Source organism: Diabrotica undecimpunctata, chromosome 6, assembly GCF_040954645.1.
Source record: "Diabrotica undecimpunctata isolate CICGRU chromosome 6, icDiaUnde3, whole genome shotgun sequence".
NCBI lineage: Eukaryota > Metazoa > Arthropoda > Insecta > Coleoptera > Chrysomelidae > Diabrotica > Diabrotica undecimpunctata.
Window position 1 is genome coordinate 144,461,024 of NC_092808.1, and position 26,948 is coordinate 144,487,971.

General features: G+C 33.1%; 1 protein-coding gene across 1 annotated transcript in view; it reads left to right on the plus strand.

Moving 5' to 3' along the window:
* LOC140444029 (paired box protein Pax-6-like) overlaps positions 1–26,948 on the plus strand; it is a 178,960-nt gene that overhangs the window by 25,233 nt on the left and 126,779 nt on the right. The window contains exon 2 of the mRNA XM_072535613.1: positions 4,746–4,865. Coding sequence (XP_072391714.1) covers positions 4,853–4,865 — 13 coding nt within the window. The 5' untranslated portion in view covers positions 4,746–4,852. The remainder of the gene's footprint in view (positions 1–4,745; positions 4,866–26,948) is intronic.

Genomic DNA, 26,948 nt, shown 5'->3' on the forward strand with positions numbered 1-26,948 from the left:
TGTTAACGTATTATATGTTTATGTATTGTGCATTGCATGTATTATGTAGAATTGTAGACGAAGTGTCACCGAGTTTCTATTAATCTGTTAATGTTGGTATCCTCTTGTTGCTGACTTCTTCTTTTAGTATTGACAATTAGAGCCTGCCGCATTCTGCTGATGAGTTTGCTACACATTTTTTTTTATTAAATAGGATGAGTTCGGCTTCTTTGATGTTTCCTTTTTTCATGTAAGTTTTATGATTATTAATGCATATTTCCATTGTACTCAATGTGTTCATTGTCACAGGCATGTTTGCCTATCTGTGATTTATCGAAGTCTCTATTTTTGATATATGTTTCATGTTCATTCAACCTAGGACTAAGTGGTCTTGCGATTTCTCCCACACATAAATTTTAAGGACCCTTGCCCACAACGGTCAAGTGACGAACAGGGGTCACCAAATCATTTCTGTAACAAAAATTGTAGCCACTCATTAAGTTACAGTTAAAATATTTAATTGTTTAAAAACTGGTCTACAGGAATCCAAGCGCCTTCTAAACGTCATGGTACGAATAATTTTTTTTTTTTTTTTTGAAGAACAAGCACCTCATTAATTCGCGAGCAATTTCCTCAACAAACTAAGCAGTATTGCAAAATTGTTTGATTTTGGACAGAATAGATCTCAGTGTATTGCTAGTTTTGAATGTTGTTTTGCTGTTATTTCTTATTTCCTATCCTTTTTAAGTTTTCCAATAAGCCCTATAGATACATATGCTATTGTTGTCATCTTTAAATCCCTTCTTGTGAGATTTCTTGTAATGTTTTGTTGTTAGCTTTCTTCAATCTTATGAAATTCCTTATTTATAGATGACAAAGGGTAATCATTTTTTTAGCAGCATTTTTTCTTCCGGAAATGAATTTGCATTAGGGTAGTTGTTTTGGGCTTTATCATATTTTGATTTCATAATTATTTTTTGAATGTTTATGATTTTGGTTTAAGTGGTAATTTAAATATCTGTTATTCCCAATAACAATTTCTGAAACCGACTTGGTATTCCCAAGCCGGCTTCAGAAAACATAGATCGACCATAGATCAGATCTTTACTCTAAGACAGCTGCTTGAAAAAAGATGGGAATTCAATAGAACTATCCATAATATCTTCATAGATTTCCGGCAAGCGTACGACAGCATTAAAAGGTATCAGATGTGAAATGCAATGGCAGAACTTTCAGTTCCAAAAAACTTATCCGGCTTGTTAAGTTATATGTGAATAGCTGTAGATCCAGAGTACGGATAGGTAACAAACTCTCAGAATCTTTCTAAATAAGCAGTGGCCTGAAACAAGGAGATGCGCTGTCACCTCTCCTCTTTAATATCATCCTGGAGAAAGTAGTAAGAGCAGCACAACTTAAAATATAATTACTGACAGTAAATAGACCAAAATTACTACTAGCATACGCAGATGACATTGACATTGTGTGAAACACAGTCACCAATGTGAAGGAGACTTTTAATAAATTGGAAGTAGAAGCAAAGAAAACTGGTTTAAGGGTAAACGAAGAGAAAACCAAATACATGTGCATCAACAGACAAAAGGGACGAGATAGAATAGGGCAAAATGTTAAAATAGACCCATATAACTTTGAAAGAGTGGAGAGTTTTAAATATCTCGGAGCAACAATCACTGCAGATAACGATATCGCGGAAGAGATTATAGGAAGATTTCAGGCAGCAAACAGATGTATGTACAGCCTCCACAATACTATTACATCTAAAAGCCTAACACGAACATCAAACATTAGAATATATAAAACGGTGATTGGACCGGTGTTCATATATGGGTGTGAGATGTAGACCCTGACCAAATAAACTGAAAGAAAACTTAGATGTTTTGAGAGGAAAATCCTCAGAAGAATCTTTGGGCCTTATCACGACATTAATAGCAACCAATACCGAATGAGAACAAACGCTGAGGTCAAGCAGATGTTTAAATCGAGCGATATAGTCCAAGAGATTAAATCCCAACGTTTAAATTAATTACTATTTAAATGGGAATAAGCCACAATTAAAGGTTAAAATACGTTTATTGACGTTTCAATTTCCACTTCGAAAATCGTTCTCAAAATACAAAACAAACTTTGTTTGTATTTTGAGAACGATTTCCGAAGTGGAAATTGAAACGTCAATAAACGTATTTTAACCTTTAATTGTGGCTTATTCCCATTTAAATAGTAATTAATTTAAAATGCCACAAAAATAGCTTCAGAACAATATCCCAACGTTTAAGATGGGCTAGCCATGTCCATAGACTCCCATAACGCCTTGCTAAGTTAATATGGGAGGAAGACTCCATAGGAAGAAGGCCCTTAGAACGTTCACGAATGCTATGGAGAGACAATACAACCCACCCTGGGTTGTAGTGCTACGAGAAGAAAAAGAAGAATATGTAGTGTCTAATCTAAGAAAAAAATAACTTTTAATACTCACGTTTTATTACATAATATATATTATATCTTTCTAACTTTTACGAGGTCCAAAGCTTCTTCTTTTTCCACTCTTCTTAATACTTCGATATTTGTGACTATATTCACCATGTTAAAGTTTACATCTTATACAAAAATACGAGAAATGAGTAACATTTAAATTCTGGATACTTCTTATTCTAGACATAAATACTTATTTAAATTTTACTAGTTATAGAAAATTATTTTCCAAATTAATTTTAAATACCTAGTACATCGTATTGACCACATTTTCGTCATGATTTATTATTATTAACCTATCCCAGAGGTATATACTAATCGTCCTAGGGACGGTACAGCCCCTGCACTACGTGTTCTGGAATCCGGGGGAGTTTAATGTTTAAATGCCTCTTAGTTTCATTGCCATTCCGTTCCGATTCTGTTATTGATAAAGTTAATGAAATTAAGTCCGAAACAGTGTTCGTCGAGGCCCATCAGTATCTTCACTTGAAGGGGACTTTCTCTCGTGTACTTCCTAATTAGTAGCAATTTATCTACGAATGGTATTTGTGGTATTAGAAGTTTACGTATGAAGAGTACGACGTATTGGGGTAATATGTTATTCTGGGAGGTATTTACACATTGAAAATTAAGATGTATAACCAAATATTATTTATTAGAAATGCGCAATACAGTATAGAGCCCTCGAAATAATCGTAATTTTATAAGGCCATAAATTCATTTATTTATACAGCTCGTTAGTAATGTAAAATGTAGTCACCATGCTAAATGATGTGATAATTATGGTTTGATATTTTCAGTTTAAAGTTTGATTGCGTTCCTATGTTTAACAATTAGTTAAACAAATTATTTGTTTCTTTTTTTAAAATATCATTTTTGGAATAAGGAATAAGAGTCAAGTAATAAATGAAATAGACCTTATTGTGTATGTACAATATATAAAATGTGTACATATAAAGATAACGAATACAGCTAAGCATATTTTAATATCCATCACAAGATAAATGAATAAAATAAACTTACATTAAAGTAAAAACGTCTGATATAGAATAGAATAGAAATATGTTTTATTGTCACTGAAAATTGTACAATTTTATGGACAAAGCTTACAAAAAGACTCAAGAGCTGCCGTGAACAATTTTAGTGAAATATTGTCTCCTTGTCGAACTCTTCGACCTAAGCTGAATTTTTCTGTGTCTTCATGTAGTCGTATACTTGATGTAGCGTTCTCGTATATGTTTTTAATTAGTGTCGTGTACCGGTAATCTATTCGGCTTTGATTTAGGGCTTCCAGTACTGTTTCAAACTCTACGCAATCAAAAGCCTTGTCGTAATCGACAAATGCAAGAACCAGTGGTATGTTGTACTCGATGCACTTTTCTATTAAGATCTTTATGGTATGCAAATGGTCGTTTGTGCCATATCCTGCCCTGAAGCTTGCTTGTTCCTTGGGCTGATAGAAATCAAGTTTAGGTGTTAGTCTCTTTGTTAAGATTTTCATAAAAAGTTTGTACATATATGTCAAGAGGCTGATGGGTCTATAATTTTCTAATTTAGTAATATCGCCTTTTTTGTGTAACAAGACTATCACTGCATTGTTCCAGTCTTTTGGAATCGTACCCGCATGTAAGCAGTTATTAAACAGTTCGCTTACTGATTTTAATAGAATTTCTCCTCCTGCTTTTATTGCCTCAATAACGAGTCCATCATCACCAGGCAATCGATGGTTCTTCATTTTCTTTAAAGCTACTCTTATTTCTGAAACAGTAATGGGTATAAGTATTTGCGATCCCTGATTTACGAGAATCTTTACTCGTGTTTGGAAATTGTCTTGTGGTCTTTGGCTGGTATAGAGGTCGTTATAAAACTCTGGTTATTTTCAGAATGTTTTGTTTATCTTTTGTTACCTTTCCGTCTTTATCTCTCAGCTTGTATATTTATTTTTTACTTTGTGTGAGTTTTCTTTTCATTATCTTTAAACCTTTGTTCTCTTCTACTGTTTGAGTAATTACATTAGTATTATATCTTCTTACAACTTTTCTAATTTCCGCTGAAATTCTTTTATTTAGTTTTCTATATTCTTCTTTGTTTCTTCTTCTTTAGGTTTCGTCGTATTTCCATGAGAGCTTTTGTATCTTTGCTAATCTTTTCACTTTTGGTGTCTTAATTAACTTACGAAAGACCTAATTAACTTACAACAAAATACAAGTTACTTTAAATTTTTGGTATTTGAGTAAGTAAATTATTTATATTATATTATAGGTTATTTTTTGTTGCAGGTCGCCGATAATTAGTCCCTGGCCAATATTTCACCAACATTCTTCCTGCACAGCAACTCGGAGCCGCGGTGGCACCATGGCCATCCGGTATAACCAGTGTAGACGACATGGCCCACAAAGGTAAGGGAGCGGGTATGCTATATAATGCATGATGATTTTTCTAAAAGAAAAATGCAAAGTTACGGTATATAATCTCTTCAGAGATATGACCCCTAAAAATCATACGAACGAGCTGAATTCTGCCGAGAATGTCAATTTTGGGATACTAAAAAAAATGCAAAAACGTTAGCTACTTCCTTGGGCTTTTCCCAAAATCCCTCCTCGTAGAGAGAGGAGGGGACACATCGATTTACCAAGAATCTGTACGCCATAGAAAGAAATGTTTCAATCAAAAATGCAGCTAAGATCTTTTTGAACAAAAATGTTAATTCACACTTTTTCTGTAGAATGAACCATTCTCTCAGAAACAACACTTGAAGCGACCGGCGATTTTAAATGTCAGTTTCGCGCACGAAATCAAGTTAATAAATAAAATTTCTATTAACTCGACGGTAAAAATTCGATATCTTTTGATCCGAGTGTCCTATCGACAAAAATTAAAATGGGGTTTAAAAGCGAAGAGTGCAGATTTGGTTTTTGTATTTTGCCACAAAATAAAGTCAGTTCCTATAAAGCTGATGAATAAATAAACGTTGCGCGATTTTTGACATTTTTTACGATTTTCATGAGATCAATAAAATTTATTACTTCCATTAATCGGTTGCTATGGAATCTCCATTATTAGAGCCTTATCTTTGTTTTGGCAACGAATATGAGGGATTTGAAATATGCTACAAAGCGCTAAATTTCACATTAAAAACAATCTCACGTTAAGGTGAGATAGTGTTTACATTTCATAGACTGTGTGTGTGTGTGTGTGTGTGTGTTTTTTTTTTCGATAGGGAAATTTTACTCTTAAGTTTGTTAAAATATTTACTAGTGCGATAGAGCTTACTGATAAAGCAATGCAATTTTCCGATGTAGAATACTGAGAATATACAATGCACAAAGCAAAACACGTACTGTTAAAAATAATTATCTTCACTATAGAATTATTCATGGACGTTACAATAAAAATACCAATTTAGCAGAGTTAGAAACTTTTGTTAGGACGTTTTTGATCGACAAGTCCAAGTACAGAGACAAATTGAGGGGCTTAGAATACAAGGGATCCAAGTGCAATTTTACTAGTTTTGAGATATTTAAGGTCAAAGTTTTTTGAATAATAAAAATTCCTTGTACATTAGCTACAGTCGTACATAGTATTATTATATTATTAAGGGACCAGAAAAATATTATACCTACACACATTTTCAAAAAAATAACCAATTCACCTTTATTTTGAAAAAAAGCACTTGGAGCCCTCTTATTCTGAACGGTCAACCAATTATTATCTGGACTAAAATGCATCCGTAGGATCTGCAGGAAAAGAGGTAAATTTTGAAAATGTTTGTTTAAACCTTTATTGGGTAAATTATTTATTTATAATATGAAACGATAAAATAATAGAAGATTGCCAAAAATATCTTTTCACTAAGCAAGTTTCACTCATAATCAGAGTCCAGCACTGCTGTATCTTCCATGTCTTCGCCAAACTTAATTTGCTGCGATGCCGACTCCAACGTTTCAGTTTTTTCTTGAAAACCTTCTTCAGACGCTTCGTTGGCGGTCTTAGTTTTAAATTTTTTCTTGTGTTCATTGGGAAGGTTGTTGTAGAACTCGTGGTAAATCGGTAGAATAAAATCGAGAAGTTTTTGAATATTGTCCCATTTCAATTTATTGATTTTTATCGGCTGAGCGTTAAGATTTTTTTTAAACATATTTTCCATGGTAATAGTAGGACGTCAAGCTCCTTTTTGTACACATACACATGTAAAAAATAAAAACTCTTCATTTAATTTTTCCTTAAAAGAAAACGAAAATGTTTCGGAAGATTTTTCATACAAAAAGTACCGCACTGGTCTCCATTTAAAAAGAACACCTTTACTGTCTTTTTTGGGATCACTTATAACTTTGTTTATTGTTTCAAAACTGTAAAAGTTTTCTTGATTTATTCGGTGTACATCAAACTTTTTGCAAGCTGATTGAATTAGCTGGGCCCAGTGCTCTGGAATAAATACCTGTGGATTCTTACGCTTCACTTTTTCAATTATACCAAAATCTCTATCGCACTCCATAAAAGTATGGCCTGGTTCCAAAAACTTGTGATGAATCTCTTGAATATGAGTAGATTTAACCAAGAACATAAACAGCTTTACAATGTTTTTATTTTTGTTCTGTCCACCACAGCAATCGCTATATGCGATGATCTTGGTAACACATTTAGAGAGTACGTTATTTGCAAAATGAATGAGGCACGAACCAATTTCTTGAGATCCCCTGCTTGAAATGGATTCATCCCAGATGTACATTTCTGATCTTCCTGTGGTTACATTGTGAACATAAAAATTATACGTCCAAAGCTGTCGCAAATAAAATGCTTTGGAAGTAGTTATTAAGGGAGTGGGAAGGGTTTGCTGAAGATCAAAACAGATTACGTTCGTATCTACAGATGCTTTGTATTTTTCACTATCGTGTTTTTTCATTGTTTCAGCCATCTTTGCTTTCCGTTGATGAAGCTCTTGATCAAATTTGGCTATTTTTACTTTTTCTGCATCTGCTGAATATTCTATAATATTTCTATAGGCGTCACATCTACTGCATGTATCTGAGTTTGGCCTATGAAATCTTAGGTTAAATGCCGTATTAAAAATATGTCTATAATATGAGAGCTTCACTGGATCCTCATGTAGTTCCTCACATTGTTAAACATATAACTGGTACATTTTGTTTAAATTCAAATCTGGTGCCAAGTATCTTGTGTTCAAATTTGAATTACTTGAATAATGACTTATATATTTTGGGAATTTGGCTATATGCTCAATAACACTATTACGTTTCTGTGGATCCATTCTTTTAGTAGATTGTTGCCCTCTTCGATCTTTTTCGCATACACCAACCTGATCAGTTTTCTTACAAACAGTTCTAAATCTTTTATTGCTTATGTTTAATGTTCGAAGAAAGAACAGTTTGCAGACTCGTTTATTTTAAAGACATATCTCTGTGCTGTAGCTTTTATGTTTTTTTGTCAATTTTGATCTAGCTACATTCTTCTTTTTTATACAGGAAGATAAAAAGGAATTTTGAAGATCATATGATGCCAGTTTGTAAAAGCTTTTGAACAACTGAATTCGTTTTTCTTCCGAGATGTTTTCGTTGCATTCATACCTACAGTTATGGTTGTATTCCTGGACAGATCGTGCAGCATGGTTTTTCCCTTTATGAGCCACATATGCCATTCCACTATTACGTAATTTGTTTCTTTTGTTAATTTTCCATTTGCTTTCATTTCTGCTCTTTTTACGTGTTTTTTTGAAGTTTTTACATTTTCTGACGATAAGGATTCTTCTGATGATAATGAACTACCTGGGTTAAATTCACTTTCTTCATCTGTTTCAAACGGATCGACGTTCTCTGAAACAAAACGTACCGATTACCAAATTGGTTTAAAAGTAATATTGTTAAAAAATTAAAAGAGAAAGTCCCAGTGGCTGGCTGTATACCGTAGTTTTAAATTTAAAGTATTTTATTTCAGAGAAGTAAAAACTTAGTTTGTTACGTCTTCGGGTATATATCGGGTATATATTTTATTAAAAAACTTTTAAAATACTGCTAAGATATTTAAATAATACTACAACAGACGACGGTAAAAAAATTAAATTTTATTTATGTATTAAAAGCAGCACGATGTAGCCGTAAACAGCAATCATAATAAAAAATGTACAATCAATAACGTTAATTTTAAGGTTAGCTCAAAACAACAACATACTCAGTCCGAATTGAACTCTCATTTTAAAACTTAATAAATAAAAACCTACTTACCTTCACTGCCACTGCTATAATACATTTTATATAAATATTTTTAAACTATTTCTATCGTTTTATACACAATTTAGGCCATAAATATCGAAGGTGATAATATACGTTACAACATATAAGTCAAAGTATACTGACTGAATTTAAGTTGGAAGTTGGAATATAAGGGAACCAAGTGCGCTTGGATCCATTTTAAACTGAAGGTGTCTATACTTTTATTTACAAAACTTTTTTCAAACCCCAGTAGATGACAATCTATGTATGAAATCACTTAGATCTATTTTAAAATTAATAATACTATACTTTAGGTATTCAAATCTGTATTTAACTCGATATTAAAAAAAATGCACTTGGACCCCTTTTATTCTAAGCCCTTCAATTGTTGAGACGATACAATTATATGAACTAAACTTGTAAAGGTATTTCTAAACTCAAATAAGAACCCTAAGATAAAAAATCTAAACAGTACCGTAACTAAAACCGACAGTAATTTGGCGTCTGTAATAAAAATTAATCACATATTCATAATAAAATTCATTAATTTTTTTTTTTTAGTTTGCTAATTATATGTTAATTTATAAGCGAATTTGCAATTTTATTCCAAAATTACAATATCATAATATATATATATATATATATATATATATATATATATATATATATATATATATATATATATATATATATATATATATATATATAGTGTTTCCCTATTCTTTCTTCTTCTTGATGTTAACGTTTTTTGTTACTAATAAAATCTTGTGCAGCAACTCGTTATCTTGTCCCTAGCTCTTTATATAGATATTTTCATTAGGCTTCTTGTTGCAATTTTCCTTTTCATAAACCGTCCAAATACATCCATCAAGTGCGTAAATAAAAGATTGATTTTTTATTGTCGGGCTTTAGAAATAGGCGTCACACCCTACATTCTTTCGTTAAGTATTTTCGAGCTGTAGCTGTAGAAAAATTCCATTATTGAGAATCCCTTTGTAACAGTGTGATTGTGAGCTGGAAGTCTATATATAAGGGACAAGGGACATCTTCCCGTTCTTATTCCTTTTCCTTTTCTCTACAAATCAACCGAAGTGTCTAGTCCAGTACTTTAGAATATTTACTGGATAAAAAGGCATGACGTCAACCCCGAGCGGTCTTTATAAATTGTCCCTTTTATTTGTTTGGATGTTGCACTTTGTTTTATGGCGATAGAGAAAATATAGCATAACGCGTTTATGAACACGAATTTTTTATATTTCGGTGATATTTAATGACTATAAATAGTCTTTCTATGGTGATTATGTGTTAATATTCTTTTTATTATGAAACACAGTGCCACACCAAGGATTATTTAAAAATATAAAAATATTAATTTAACACTAATAAAAAAAATATGTAATATGTAACACAAAAGATATATCGAACTCTTATCGGGGATGCTTTGCACGTACACTACACGACATTTAAATCAGTTATTTATTAAACATATTACGTCACCCATTTCCAGAAATTGACATTGACAGAAAACCAATGTTTACATATGCGTATCATTTGCTGATGAAACATATTAAGTACTATTTCCGTCGACCGTCTATTTATAATCAATTTTAACACCCTCAAAATCATTGATTAATGACCCCTATTAATGAATGATTTTCTATTAATGAACGATTTTATTGTAGGCAACACAACATACATTGCTTGCATAAATTAATTAAACGCTCTGTGATTGGCAGTGACCTGTGGTCGTATTTTCGAATTCGTTCGAACATATTTCGTATACGAAATTAGAAGAAATTCGCTCGAAATCCAGTTTTTTATATTTTCAAATAGTGCGTATACGAATTTTTTCCTATACGACGACACGAATGGGTATGAACCATTCGAATTTCGATGCTAGTATACGATCAAATTAATTTTTGTCATTTCAGTTGTCACTGGGCCCGTGTACATCAGATAAAATTTCAGTTGATAGTTTTTAATCGTTGTTTTAGATTGAACAATACAATAAAATTTACATTAATACCTACCATATTTTTACATTGAACTTTGTTTTTAATGGGTGGTTTAAATAATTTTTTAATAGAAAGAAATAGTTAACGCCCTTGCCGAGGCGATAATATTAGCGGAACGAAGAGGCAAGTTTACCAACCCATTCTTAACCATCTAGCAGTGGCGGCTTTTGGGGGTAGGCAGGATAGGCCGGGCCTACCCAATAATTTTAAGAGCTTTGAAATTGAAAAACATATATTTAAAAATTATGTTAATGCATGTAAATAACTTTTAAATGTACTAAATCACTCAATACATTAGCGTCCGTTAAATCAACTAAGTTATTATATTACCACAGAAAGCATCGAATCGTATTCAGGCATTTTAAATATCATTAATAGGCATGATCGGAACTGGCCGACCCAGCTCACATAAGATCCCCCTACAAAAAGCTTTTGAAGTTAAGCAGCTTGCCGGACAACGATTTATATTGTCGTGTTTATGCTTGCTGTTTAGGCACCAGACGATCGGGCCTACGATGACCATCGTTTCACTTGCAACGTAATTATCGAATTGTAATATAAATTTTCTTTTAAATTATGATAAAAAAATATTTAACATAATCTATAATTGTAACATATTTTTGAACAAACAACACAATTGCAAAGAAGTGCACGGTTGCCCAAATAAATTTAAAAAAATTCGTAAAATTCGAAGAAAAAAAATCACATTTGCGTGATTTCTATATCGCCTGATTGTATGCAACTTATATATGTGAGATTGTTTTATAACTGATACATAAAAATGAGTTTTTATGACGCTTTAGCAGGTTGCAGTAATAGTAATGTTGATAGTGAGTGTTTGGACATTGTTGTTTCACTATTGAAATCGCCATTATCTAGAAGAACTGAAAGTGATAGAAAAAAAATTATTATGAATGAAAGGCCTACTCCAACATTGCGAATTGACCAAAAAGATTGGAAAAAGGTGCGTACTTTTAATTGCTCTTGGTATGATATCTACAAATGGTTGTCTGGAAGTATTACGAAAAACTGACTATATTGTTGGCCGTGTTTGTTATTTTCTAATAAGAAATATGTATAGAATTGTGAAAGGATACTTTGATTTAAAAAATATGTCTGCCTCCTTAAAAAAACATTCCAGTTGCAAGGAACATTTAAGTAATTTGCTGTCCGTTAAGGATGTACAGAAGAGGGCGTTTTCTGTTCGCGATTTGCTAGATGAAAAATAAAAAATCGCAAAAATTAGATACAACGCAGAAGTTAAAATGAACAGAGAAATCATTAAAAAATTAGTTGGGGGGGGGGGAAGCGGGTCATGACCCCGTGACCATAGCTATGTAATTTGCTGGCTTGGCCTACCCAAAATTTTACCACACCAGCCGCCACTGCCATCTAGAGGACTATTCGGATGTACAATTTCAAAAATTGTACAGATTAACAAGGCCCCTCACAATGGAGTTGATAGAATGGCTTTTTTTTGTTCGGCCGACACTGAAGCACCATATTTCATGCCCTTTTTTACTTCTTGTTTTAGATAACAAATTCGCCATAAACTAGGTTAAGTAAAACTGCCAATTATTCTTCTTTTTTTATGATTTAAGTTTTGGTTGTTCGAATTTGCAGTGTTGCCGGTGCAAATTCTTTTAGTATACGTATAAAATTTCGAAGGACGTTCAAAAATACAGATTCAAATTCATATACGAAATTTTTCATTCGAGTTTACTCGTATACGAAAAAATTCGATTGAATTCGAAAATACGAGCCCTGTGGTGTAGGTAACCAAACATAAGTATACCTATTTATATTCCTACTTAAAAATTAATTTAAAATGAAGTAGCCGCTGTTAGTACTATCTGTCATTGTATGTCATTATTTACTTTATTGTTTAAAATTCTGTGTATTTGAAAAATCAAAGTATGGATATTGACGAAGAGTTTAATTTAACTACACCAGAATTTAACTTCTTTTATCACAGAATTTACAGAGGTCCAAGAAGACTTAAATATAAATTTCTCAAAATGCTATACAGCAGATAATCATTTATCAATATCTTCCTTTAATTTCAGTAATTGCACCATTTCGAATATTAATGTTTACTATAATAAAACTACCACTAAGGAAACTTTGAATAAAATCAATGAAAGCTGAATACATTGTTGTTTATCGTTAAGTAAATAAATATTTAAACTAAGATATCTTTATTTCTGAAAAGTACGGTCGACGGAAAATTTTGTAACGAACTCGTGAATTAAAATGGCGATTAACAATCTCGAACATTAACGCGCTCGCTTCGCTCACGCGTTAAAATATCTCAATTGTTAATCGCCCTTATTAATACACTTGTTGGTTAAATAACTATTATGGGTCCCCCACTAACAGACCGTATTTCATTCAGTTTATTTATGAAAGATATTAAGTCGCTGACTTAATATGTACGTTCATCTACCAATTTGACAGAATACATACAACCTCTAACCTAACTTTTGTTTGTTTGTCATCTGTCGTTGCTAAAGCATTACTGTTGCTTTACATGCATATTTTAGTAACAAAAATGAGTGAGTGAAAGCGTTAAACGGAAAAAGAGAAAAGGTATACTACACACTGAAGAGTATAAAGTCAATAAAATTAAAAATGCAATACTTTCTGGAGCAGAGTATGTTAATAACAAAGGCAATATATTACGTGCAAGAAAAACCGGAAAACCGTGCAGGTAAATAGTTGTAACTAATATACATAGGCAAGTTATGTTAAATTAGGTTATATTTTACCCGCAAGATGAAATGCTGGGATAAAATTTCGGAAGGACATCGTCAGAACATTTTGAAAAAAATATTTTCCTTCAAGACCAAAAACGAACAAAATATTTACTTACGGAGTCTAATCGAGGCGACATCTATAAAAAATCGAAGACCAAGAAAATTATAAAACCAGAGGAAAAGATCATTTAAAGACAGAACCAGTTTATTTGTTTATAACGTTCATTTAGGAGAACGTAAAAGAATGATTTGCAAGAAATCGTTTGAAAACTTCCATGACGTAACATCATTCAAAATTAATCGCATACAAAATTTACTACTTTTGGGAAAAACTCCTGAAGATAAAAGAGGGCAGCAGAATAACAGGAAAACCATTCCAGCCAGCACTGTTGCTCAAATAATGGATCACATTCAATGTTTTCCCTTAAAAAAAGTAATTATTCTATGCAAGAAGTCGAATATCATTGTTCAAGCCTGAAGATAAAAATTATTTACGATCATTTTAAAACTAGGTACCCTTACACAAAAATAGAATATCCATTCTGTTACAAAATTTTTAAAGAGAGGTGTCCACAAGTGGACACTTGCTGTGAATTTGAAAGACTAACATTAAGATTGAAAAACACAACACTTAACGATACTGCAAAACGTGTTGCTGCTGCCGAATTGCTTGTCCACAAAAAACGGAGTAACAAATTTTACAAATCTATAAGAGATACAACAGAACTATGTAAAGCGAGTAAGGGCACATCACTTTGTTTAACAATCGACTATATGCAGAATATTTCACTTCCATGGATTCCTATCCAGGAAATGTACTATTTTAGGCAATTATCCGTGCTTCCATTCTCAATTCATAACGTTGCTGATGGAACTGCTACGTTTTAATTATATCATGAAGGCCTTGCTAAGAAAGGACCAAACGAAGTTTACTCCTTCCTATTGGATTACTTAAATGTTTATGCTTTGTCTAGCGCTGAAAATTTGTACCTGTACAGTGACAACTGTGCAGGACAAACAAAAATCATTCCATGATACGTTTTCTCTTGGCATTGACAGATATGGGCCGATTCAAAAAATCTCTTCATTTCTATAGATTGCCTTTAAGAGGTCATTCATTCCTCCCGAATGATAGATACTTTAGTCTGGTTAAGCATGTATTACATCGAACAGATCGCTAATACACTGTCAAAGAAGTCATGGAACTAATACTACACACTGGAAAGGAACATACGTTTTTAGTAAAGCTAGTTATTACCAGACATTCTTGATTTTTTAAAATGGTGGCTCACTCTCTACAAAAAAGTTACCAAAGAATTTTATAATACGCTACCAGACTGACCAACTCGCCAATAGGGAATAGTTTCTTACATCATCACATTAAGTAAATTAAGTTTATAAAAGCACATTAATGTTTTTTGGCAATAGTTTCTTGTTATTTTTTCACGTTTAATAGCTTATTTTTATGTTTTAGATAAAAAATAACTATGTTTTTTTATGAATCATACAAGTCATAGATTCAAAATTTTGTAATTTTGTCATGTTTCATTTAAACCCTATTGTCAGTGTTTTATATATTTAAAATAATTTATAACATGTAATCCTGGAAACGGTTTTTTGTTTCTCCTATAAAATTTAAGTTTTATGACTTAATATGATTCGTTTATTCGATGACGTTTGTTAATCCACGAAGGTTTGTTAGGAGGAGTACACAAAATCACAATGAACAACACAGAACTACGTAGCAACACGGAGCGACGTACGTGTCCAAAAAACGCAACTGGTCCTCTGGTCGGTCGACAAAGATCCGATGTGTGTGCCTGTGCACGTTTTCATTTGGTACCGTTCGCTTTGGAAGGACGGAAACGATCACGGCAGACTTCCATGCAGTGGCAATGATCGAACGTCACACGGCATCTCTGCCGTGGCCGTGCCGTTTGCCGGTCGATGCGTATGCAAGCTTACATTGTTTCTTCGCGCCACCAAAGGAATTTGTTCGATCGAACGTTTATCGACCGTCTAAATTCGATGTGTGTGCGCCTAGCGTCTCCATAAGATTGAGAACACTAAAGTGTTATGTGTGGTCTCTATTACTATATGGCTGTGAGACCTGAACATTAAAACAGTATGAAGTCAACAAATTAAATTCATTTGAAATGTGGATGTACCGCCGAATGCTAAGAATAAGCTGGACCAGCAGAACTACGAATGAAGAAGTACTGAGAGCAATGAACACACGCTCTCATCACGCCCATATCTAGGACACATAATGCCCCATAGGGAATTTGAGCAACTCCAGGTAATATTAGAAGGCAAGATTGAAGGTAAAAGGGGCATAGGACGAAAGAAAAAATCTTCGCTACGAAACAGAGATTGGATCCACACAAAAGGAAATGAATTAATTCATCAAATTTAGAACAGAGAGAAATTTGCCATATTGATCGCCAACCTCAACAGAGAAGGCACTTAGGAGAAGGAGGCTCCGAGCGTAAGGATGTAAAAATATAGCTGATGAGAAAAAAGAAAAAAGGAAACGACACTTATGACGAATGCCACTCCATGGAAATATCCAGAACAGCTTAACTTTTAAACTGAAATACAGGAAATCTTAGAAAAGGGTGGAAAGGCGCCTAAATTTTGTAGTAGAAATTGGCTCTAGCAAAAACTCTGAACATACAAACAAAGAAGAACCTTTAAAAAGAAAAATACAGAACATAAAATACTGATTGAAGAGGAAAATTAATCATCACTAGCATTCATTGATTTTAAACGAACAATCGCTAAAATGAACAAAAATAATGAAAATATAAATATTTCTACGAAAAATTAGGTATAAGCTTTTTATATTTACCTTAAGTTAACCATTCTCTTTATAATTTATTCATTAAACGCCTTCTGGAAAATGGTTGACACCGTTTGATATAATTTCAGAGATACGCAGTTAACCATTGTAAATGAGAAACTCCGTGGAACGACTTAATCTCAAAAGTTCCGAAACCTCGGTAATGGTATCAAGAACAGTTTTCTCCCCCATCTTTTAAGCCGCGGCCCTGAACCGACTTGTGTGTAAGGTGGAGATATGTCTTATATCCTTTTCAACCCCAGATAAAGCGTAGTTAGGATAACAAAGCAACCTGTATGTCTGTGTGGGTGTATGAGAGTATTTTAAGTGTCATTATCAGACGTGAGATGTTGAATTTACTAGTAAGAAAAAGCGCAATATTTTAAACAAGATTTTGCAATAGCCTTCGTATTCCAATATTGTTTAAAATATATATTTTTTTTAATTTTGGAGGATTTGAGAAACTATTTAATTTAATATCTTAAAAGTGCTTTCCATAAACTTTTGCTTAATATTTGACAACAATAAACTCACTAGAGTATAGCAACACATGGTTTTTTCCATGAATAATGTTTACGCCAACAAACTAAAAATGGAGACAAAGGAAGTAAAACCAATATGCAAGGGCGGACTAGGTAATCTAGGCACGTACCTAGGGCCCATAATTTTTTGGCCCGAAAAAAGGCTTTTAATTTAATTTTATACTTAACTTTTGTTTTCATTTAACAGAAAAACGTAATATTCATAATTATTGCTGAAACGTGTCTAAATTATACGGAATCTTTGATTGATAAAGTCGACAAGGTTGGACAAACGTTCAACGTAAAAAGTCAAAAGTAGCTACATATTTAAAATCATCATCATCATCATCATCATCAGTGGCGTTACAGCTCTTTATGAGCCAAAGCCTTCTTCAGAACAATCCTCCATTCACCCCTGTCTCTGGCAACTCTTCTCCATACTCTAATTCCGCATATTTAAAATCAGTGTCTCCTAAACGTTAAGTATGCACCTTACAGTGGCGCACCCAGAATTTGTCTTAGGAGGGTTTTTCAAATTTTTTTATGCTACCTCCATTTTGAGTCCCTAAAATTTGGGTTTTAGTTTAATATAAAGTACTAAATATAGCACTGCCAAAGATTCAGGTATCTATTATCCTGCCTACCAACTAAAACCACCCTCTCTTACTTGTGCGCAGTTGACTGTCGCACGTACCGTACTCCAAAAGTGGGGTGGCCACTGCAAGGCTGACGACATTTTTAGAACACTCCTTTCTCTTATCTAGATCTATTGTTCTGAAGCTATTTTCTTGTGGAATTTTAAAGTAATTATTATTTTAATGGAATAAGCCACAATTGAAGGTTAAAATAAGGTTATTGACATTTGGCATTAATCCAACTTGTAAATACAATACATTTTGAAGACGGCTATTGCCGTATTCCCGTTCTCCCCCGGGAATCCTCCCGGTCCAAGGCCTGCTCCTCCTCCAAACCTCTCGATTCCATCGGTCTTCTAATTCCTTCATTTCATGAGCGTCGACGTCTAGCTCTTTTTTTTTCTTCCAGAGAGCTTCCATTTGTGAAGTTTTTGGGGCCAACGTTCGTCAGGTATTCTCAATAGATGTCCAAACCCTTTTGAACCTCTTCTTTCTATTCTGTCAATGACCGTTTCTGTAGCATTCATGTTATTTCTTATAGATTCGTTGGTCTTCCTTTACTGCCTTGATGTTCTAGCACTTCTTCTTAAATAATCAATTTCAACTGCCAACAATCTTCTCTTCATGTCTGCATTAATTGTCCATACTTCAGAGCCATAATAAAGAACTGATTCAACCATGGTTTGCTTCAACCTATTCTTTTTTTGTTCCATTTGGAAATGTGGTGATCCCACCATAAGGAGTTCGGAAATCCTATAACTTTACGTCCCTGATTCTTTCGTATTTAATTTCGATTCCGCCCAAGTCGTTCTTAGCAATGAGAGGACCTAAATATTTAAATTTTTTCACTTGTTTGATTTCCACGTCCTCGTCTATCAACACTTCAAACCTTGCATCTGAATTGATAATTAAGTAAATATTCTGTTTTCTTCATGCTGAATAGTAACCCCCATTTTAAATATTCTCTCCATAGATGCTTTATCATAAACTCCAGATCATGACTAGGATGACTTGGTCATCCGCAAAGTTCAAGGAGAACAGTACGTCAGTTCCTATGGGGATTCCCTGGCAGTGGTTTTTCCAATTTTGGATAGCTGCCTCAATATATAAATTAAACAGTAAGGGTGACAAACTGCATCCTTGTTTTAGTCCTTTAGTTACTTTTATTGGCTCTGATAGTCTATTCCGATTTTTAGGTAAGTAGTGTTACTCCTGTATACTTCTGTGATTGTTCCTAAAAGGTAAGGACTAATGTCGAGTTGTTGTTAAGTTTGCCACAATTTAAGTCTTGAACTGTATTATACGCCTTTTCTAGGTCGATGAAGGCTAGATGTACTTCGGTACCAACCGCTATTCTTTTTTCTATTAATTGTTGGAGTATAAACAAGTTATCAGTGCAAGATTAAAGATCAAAAATTCAAACGTCAATATACTTATTTTGACCTTTAATTGCCACTTATTCCCATTAAAATAGTAATTAGATCTTATCTCTATCGTTACCCCGATTGGTGTTTCTGTTCTTCTTCTTTCTTTTTAATGACTGCTCGGATGTAATTGTGGACACTATTCCATGCCTCCGTATTTCCCGTCATCTTCACGATCATCTCTCTTACAGTCAGATCGTTCATACCCATTTCTTTATAAATTCTGTTTCTCTCCACTGTACATCTATTACACTTCAGCATTATGTGAGTAACAATGTCGGAATATTTACAGTATAGGCATGTATCTGTATCTGTCTTTCTGAACCTATGAAGATACGCCCTAAAACAGACCATGTACCCAGTCCCTTAGGCTCGGGATCAGCATCTTAGTCCACTGAGCAACATCTTCCTTGTTGTTCCACTCTTCTTGCCATCTTTCCATTGATCTTTCCCTTTCTTCTTTTTTTTATAGCTGTTGTCAAATGCTTTTTTCTCCCATAGAGATGTCCCTTTTCTACTGCTAACACATGCAGAGGAACACAACCCGTAATAGTCCACAAGGCCGCCGCAGATACAGTCCTGTAGGCGCATGCTACTAGCAACAGACTGGTTCTGTCTACTTTTTCATAAGCCTAATATTAGGTATCTATATCTAAATATAATGAAAAATATTATTAATTATTGGGTTCTACATATTTAAAGTGGTAATTTAATTATTCAATCAGCGTTTTGGATTTTTTGTATTGTGTCTGAAAGACAAGTTACATTTTCCTACTATTCTTTATATATTGTTTACTTTATATGCTCTGTGGGAGAACGTTTAACCCCCAAAATCCCCCTGGGTGCGCCACAGGCACCTTATGTGAGTTTTGATTAAAAATTGTGGAATTAAACTGAAGTACCTAGACTTGATTGTATATAGATTGTTTTGGATTAATAGTTAATACTACAGGTATTTGACTTCTGTTTTTACTGGTAGTGATATATCGTTCATTGTGATTCTCGGGTATATGATGTTTCTGTTCGTGAATGTAATTTGATTGGACTTGGTTTGGTTAACTTTGATTTTCCATCTATTCATCCAGCCTTGTAGTAGATTCAGGTATATAGGAAGGTTTCCTGATGCTACTTGAGAGTCATCATCTATATATATTATCGCGGTGTCATCTGCGAACATGGCTACTGTGGTAGTATTTGTTGTTGGGATATCAGCCATATATATGAGGTACAGGGGAGAACCAAGGATACTTCATTGAGGAAGGATGGATTTTATTGGATAGTGATAAGAGGTTTCTGTAAGGAATTTGTTTATACAGAAGGCCATCGTGCCAAACACCGTCAAAGGCCTGTTCTACATCCAGAAAGCATCGGTGCATATTTTTTTTTCTTAGAGGCATACATATCGTCTATTAAAATAGTATCGTCTATTAAAATAGTTAAAACACGTATTTACGTAAATATAGCTATTTTATTAAATTAAATCAAACTCGTTCACAATGGTCATAATTAAATCACACTAAATTATTATCTCTCGTTCCGCTGTGTTTATGTGTCATCACCGAACTACTCGTGACCATATAAGGCAATTAGGGACCCAAGCCAATCACCGTATTAGAAGTTGAGTGTGTCTTCACAATGTCATAACAGAACTACCAGTATTCCATCTTAAGCTGATTAGGACATTAGGAAGTTAGTGACTTAAGCTGATCAGCGTATTAGGATAATAGTGTGACTGCATTCGACCATCCTGACGTCACGATCGTCCTCGATCGTACAACACCTATTAAAAAAAATAATATGTTCTTTATTATTAAGAATGCCAATTTATAGAAAGGCTCCATTATTCTGCAGAATGACATAGTCTAAATCAATTCGTTTCAGATAGCTACAACTATCCATACAAGCTCATTTTTAAACATTAAAACATATGGCTGTCATTTTTCAGAATGACAATGTGAATAAATTTGTTTCGAATAGCTACGGCTATTCAAACAAACTCATTCAAGACATTAAAATATTTGGGTGTCATTTTGCAGAACGGTGAACTGAATATCCATTCAGAACATTAAAACATTTATTTGTCATTTTTCAGAATGACGAACTGAAAATCCATTCAGAACACTATAACATTTATTTGTCATTTTTCAGAATGACGAACTGAAAATCCATTCAGAACATTAGAACATTTATTTGTCATTTTTCAGAATGACGAACTGAAAATCCATTCAGAACATTAGAACATTTATTTGTCATTTTTCAGAATGACGAACTGAACATCCATTCAGAACATTAAAACATTTATTTGTCATTTTGCAGAATGACGAACTGAAAATCCATTCAGAACATTAAAACATTTATTTGTCATTTTGCAGAATGACGAACTGAAAATCCATTCAGAACATTAGAACATTTATTTGTCATTTTTCAGAATGACGAACTGAAAATCCATTCAGAACACTATAACATTTATTTGTCATTTTTCAGAATGACGAACTGAAAATCCATTCAGAACATTAGAACATTTATTTGTCATTTTGCAGAATGACGAACTGAACATCCATTCAGAACATTAAAACATTTATTTGTCATTTTGCAGAATGACGAACTGAAAATCCATTCAGAACATTAAAACATTTATTTGTCATTTTGCAGAATGACGAACTGAAAATCCATTCAGAATATTAGAACATTTATTTGTCATTTTTCAGAATGACGAACTGAAAATCCATTCATAACATTAAAACATTTATTTGTCATTTTTCAGAATGACGAACTGAAAATCCATTCAGAACATTAAAACATTTATTTGTCATTTTGCAGAATGACGAACTGAAAATCCATTCAGAACATTAAAACATTTATTTGTCATTTTGCAGAATGACGAACTGAAAATCCATTCAGAACATTAAAACATTTATTTGTCATTTTTCAGAATGACGAACTGAAAATCCATTCAGAACATTAAAACATTTATTTGTCATTTTGCAGAATGACGAACTGAAAATCCATTCAGAACATTAAAACATTTATTTGTCATTTTGCAGAATGACGAACTGAAAATCCATTCAGACCATTAAAACATTTATTGTCATTTTTCAGAATGACGAACTGAAAATCCATTCAGAACATTAGAACATTTATTTGTCATTTTTCAGAATGACGAACTGAAAATCCATTCAGAACATTAGAACATTTATTTGTCATTTTTCAGAATGACGAACTGAAAATCCATTCAGAACATTAGAACATTTATTTGTCATTTTGCAGAATGACGAACTGAAAATCCATTCAGAACATTAAAACATTTATTTGTCATTTTGCAGAATGACGAACTGAAAATCCATTCAGAACATTAAAACATTTATTTGTCATTTTTCAGAATGACGAATAAAATAAATTTGCTCCAAATAGTCAGAACTACTCAAATAAACCCATTCAGATCATTGAAACACTTTGTTGTCATTTTTCAGAATGACAATTAAAATATATTTTTTTTTTTTTTTAGTTCCAGCTATTCAAACAAATTCCTTTTAAACCATAGAATATCTTTATGTCATTCTACAAAATGACTACACTATCATGTAACTAACCTGAATCATTTTAAGATCTTTGAATCTTAAATCTCTTGATGTGTTCTCCACCAACAACTCCTTCATAAGGACGCCTTGTTCTTGATGAATGTACATCTTTTTTTTAAACGATATCTATCATTTGGTAGAACCTCAACAATCCTGAATGGCCCTCTATACTTTTCTAAAAGCTTCTTACTTTCATTGTTTGCTGGAAAACTTGTAACTTTTGTCAATACCAGGTCACCAACAGCATATTTCACTGGAGAGCATCTTTTTTATTAAATTCGTTATTCTGTTTGATTTTGTTTTCTTCTAATCGTTTAGCTACATCCTTTCTCAATGACGTTACACCAATAATGTCCATATCATTATCATCTATGTATTTGTCTCCATCAACTCTTAATTTGTACCCGAAAAACACTTCACTGGGAGAAGATTTAGTTATTCGGTGTTTTGTTCCGTTTATTCCTTGTTGAATGTTTTTTAAATATTTATCCCACATATCGGACTCAAACTTTGCACCCATTGTGGCCATGGTATCCAGTAATATTTTATTTGCCCTTTCTACTTGGCCGTTGCCTCTTGCCATTCCTACTGCGGTTGTAAACACTCTAATTCCTCTCTCTGCCATATAATTCAAAAATTCTTTTGAAACAAAAGCTGATCCTGCATCTGATATCATTCGTTTGGTGTTACCAAATATTTTAAAAATTTCTTCTAAAGCACGAATAACATGTTTACTTGATGTATCTGGGACAGCTTGACTCCCTTCTCGGCGAAGAATCGGTGGACGAAATAGTTGTGGTTTCACTACTGGAACTACTATTTCGCTTGGACTTTTTCCTTTTCGGCATTTTGGACACTTAACATTAAAAATCACTTATCATTAAAAACAGTTCACTAAATTCTACCGTAGGTTCTTTAACACACTTCTGATATCGTCTATTAAAATAGTATCGTCTATTAAAATAGTTAAAACACGTATTTACGTAAATATAGTTATTTTATTAAATTAAATCAAACTCGTTCACAATGGTCATAATTAAATCACACTAAATTATTATCTCTCGTTCCGCTGTGTTTATGTGTCATCACCGAACTACTCGTGACCATATAAGGCAATTAGTGACCCAAGCCAATCACCGTATTAGAAGTTGAGTGTGTCTTCACAATGTCATAACAAAACTACCAGTATTCCATCTTAAGCTGATTAGGACATTAGGAAGTTAGTGACTTAAGCTGATCAGCGTATTAGGATAATAGTGTGACTGCATACATTAGTTTTTTACAATCCCATTACACTGGTAGTATGAAACTAAAATTTTTTACATGGTTGGAAGTAAGCTGATTAATCTATATGAAGGGGTAATAATTGGTGATTGAATACATTAATGACGCTAGACAAGCTAAATAATACATTTATTAAATACTGTCATAACTCATGTTATTTTATATTTACTCTGTATTTATAGGCATAGTGACTCACCATGAAGCTGTATAATATAAATTGGATATACAATATTTAGAAAAAGGTTAATACTGGTATAGTAAACAGTATTTATAATCTGAGTATTTAAATATTGTTGCTTGTTGTTGAAGCAAGAAAAATTATAAATTAAAAAAAAATTATAAATGTTCTTTTTATCAATAGTTTGTCATAAATTAGTCAAATCTAAAAAAAGCTTCAATATCTAAAAATATATGGATTTATTTTTTTTATTCTTTATGCAAAAAGGGGATACACATAATTATTTGTTTCAAAAACTTCTTCTTTTTATAAAAGTGTTCTTTTATATTTTTACTTTACAATGTTATATACAATCAGATATATAAAGGCCAATAGACTCAGATGGGCAGGGCATGTGATACGCAATAACGACAATCGCCTTATAAACAATGTGTTCTGGGAAAGGCCAGAGGGAAGAAGGTCTCTAGGGCTGCCTAGAAAAAGGTGGAAAGATGCAGTCAAAGAAGATCTAGAAAAAATGGGAGTGCGACAATGGGAATTACTGGCACAGGACCGACAAACATGAAAGACAATAGTAAACGCGGCAAAGACTCACGAAGAGTTGTGGCGCCATTGATGATGATGATGATGAATGTTATATCTACAAATATATAATAATGAACTTTAGAATACCTCCTTTAGATGTCATTGGAGAAACTTAATAAAATGTTCTTAGATTCAAATTCTTTTGTAGATTCAGATGTAATCTACAAAAAAGATAAATCATATTAACAGATTTAAGTCATGGGGCTTTAACTCCCCCTAAGAGCAAAATTCACTCATCCTAGATTCCTAAGCACAGAGCTCTATAGAGATTCAATATTTAATGGATTTCAATATTTTCAGCTGTACGTTTAGACAGACTACCATTTCCAGTTTTCGCCCAATGCTACCGATGTCTTACACAATTTGTAAAAACATTGTAAACAGTATTGTATCTGTAGACTGGTTGAAGATATTCTTCACGAAAATTAGCCATACATTTAGGGATCGTTGTCATACTAGCACTGGTCATTCCCTTTTATGCCTGTACGGAAGTAAAATTCGATAAGTTTTGTTTTTTGCTCTTTGTAAAACACCATTGGTTTAATTTAATCTTAAAAAACCTAAAAAATAGTCAATCCATATGTTACATCATTTAGAACGGTCACTAAACTACCAACAAGCCGTATAAATATATGATTTCGTGGCCATCTTTATGAGAATTTTGTTTAAAGGCTCTTTAATTTATATATTAAATTTTTATGTTAATATTTTTCATTTTTACATTTATGTTTTTCACATTTCTGGACATTACTATTACAAACACCAAAAGGCATGAACTATCTCCTAGTTTTATCCATTTGTTTATAATATTTTTCTTCTGTTCTCCGTCTATCGCTGGGCGAAGATGTCCAGCAAGGCGAACTGGAACCAGTGTAAAAAAGAAAGAAAAATAGTTTCCAGGCCAACTCACATGAGAATACTTACGATAAAAGAGTGAAATCTCGAATAAGGAAAATTGTCCATAGTTTTTTTTTTGGAAAACATACCACCCACCATCCACAGCATAATAAACAGAGTGAAGGATGATGAGGACCTACCAGTTTTTTCAAAAACCTCATTTCGTATGCTACTAAATGACATGAGTTTTGAATATGGTAAAAGAGGTTCGATAATGATGGAAAGAAAAGACATCATATCCTGGAAACACAAGTACCTCAGACAAATAAAAACATTGAGGAAGAAGGATCATGTAAACCTTGTTTATACCGATGAGCCTTGGACTAACGTCGGTGTTTCAGTCACAAAGGAATTGAGGGACATAACAATCAAGAATCCACGAGATTCCTTAATAAATAAAAGGTATTTATATACGTTACAAAAAAACTGTCATTTATACTAGAATTTTCGAACTAACCATCAATATCTAGCTTCTAAATCGTTTCACATAGGAAATTTCCCACAGAACTGTATAAAGGCCCCACGTAAGCCCAAGGAGAAGACTTGCTACGGTAAATCGGTAGAGAAACTTATCCATTTTCGACTTCATTTATTTATTTCGATTTACCGTAGCAAGTCTTCTCCTTGGGCTTACGTGGGGCCTTTATACAGTTCTGTGGGAAATTTCCTATGTGAAACGATTCAGAAGCTAGATATTGATGGTTAGTTCGAAAATTCTAGTATAAATGACAGTTTTTTTTTTGTAACGTATATAAATTTCTTTTGCTACATTCATGTAATAAAGTTATTGAATGCAAAAAAAAATTAATAAAAGGTCTCTCTACAGGACTGAAAGCTCCAACTCAAAGAGGTCCTCGGTTTGTTCTTCTTCATGCTGGAAGCGAAACTGGTTTTGTGGCATGTGCCGAATTAACTTTCTTGGCCAATAAAGGAATCGTTGATTACCACGACGAAATGGACGGGGATCTATATGAAGAATGGTTTGGGAAAACGTTAATTCTAAACTTGCTGAAAGACAAAAAAACGTTGACCTTTTGGATAACGCGTCATGCCACTCCCGCAAATTTATTTTTCCAAAAAAATTGTGGAATAAAAGGCAAGTCAAGGATTGGCTAATCGAAAAGAACATTTTCTTCCAGGAAGATTATAATTATGTATTTTTATTGATGTTGCAGGTATTTATTTTACTAGACTTGGCAATAGACAAATGTTGCTCAAGTCAATCAATGTGACAATATAATATCAATCATTATGACGAATGTATTGTAATTTGGCTGGCTTTAATTTCTAAAACTCAATTATTTGTTGTTTTTTCTAATTTTTTTTCTACCAGTTCCATTACCCTTTTCTTCTAATATTTTTCTACATATTTGTATAAAACTAACAAAAAAGTATTAAAAAGACCTTTTCTTAATCACCTTGTATATAAATCCCGCGTGCGATTCCATACAGTTTTGATTTGGTTTTGGACGTGACCAGGTTGACGAACAAGAAACCGTGAAAGTAATTGACAACTGTAAGTGAGAAATGTGAAAAACGG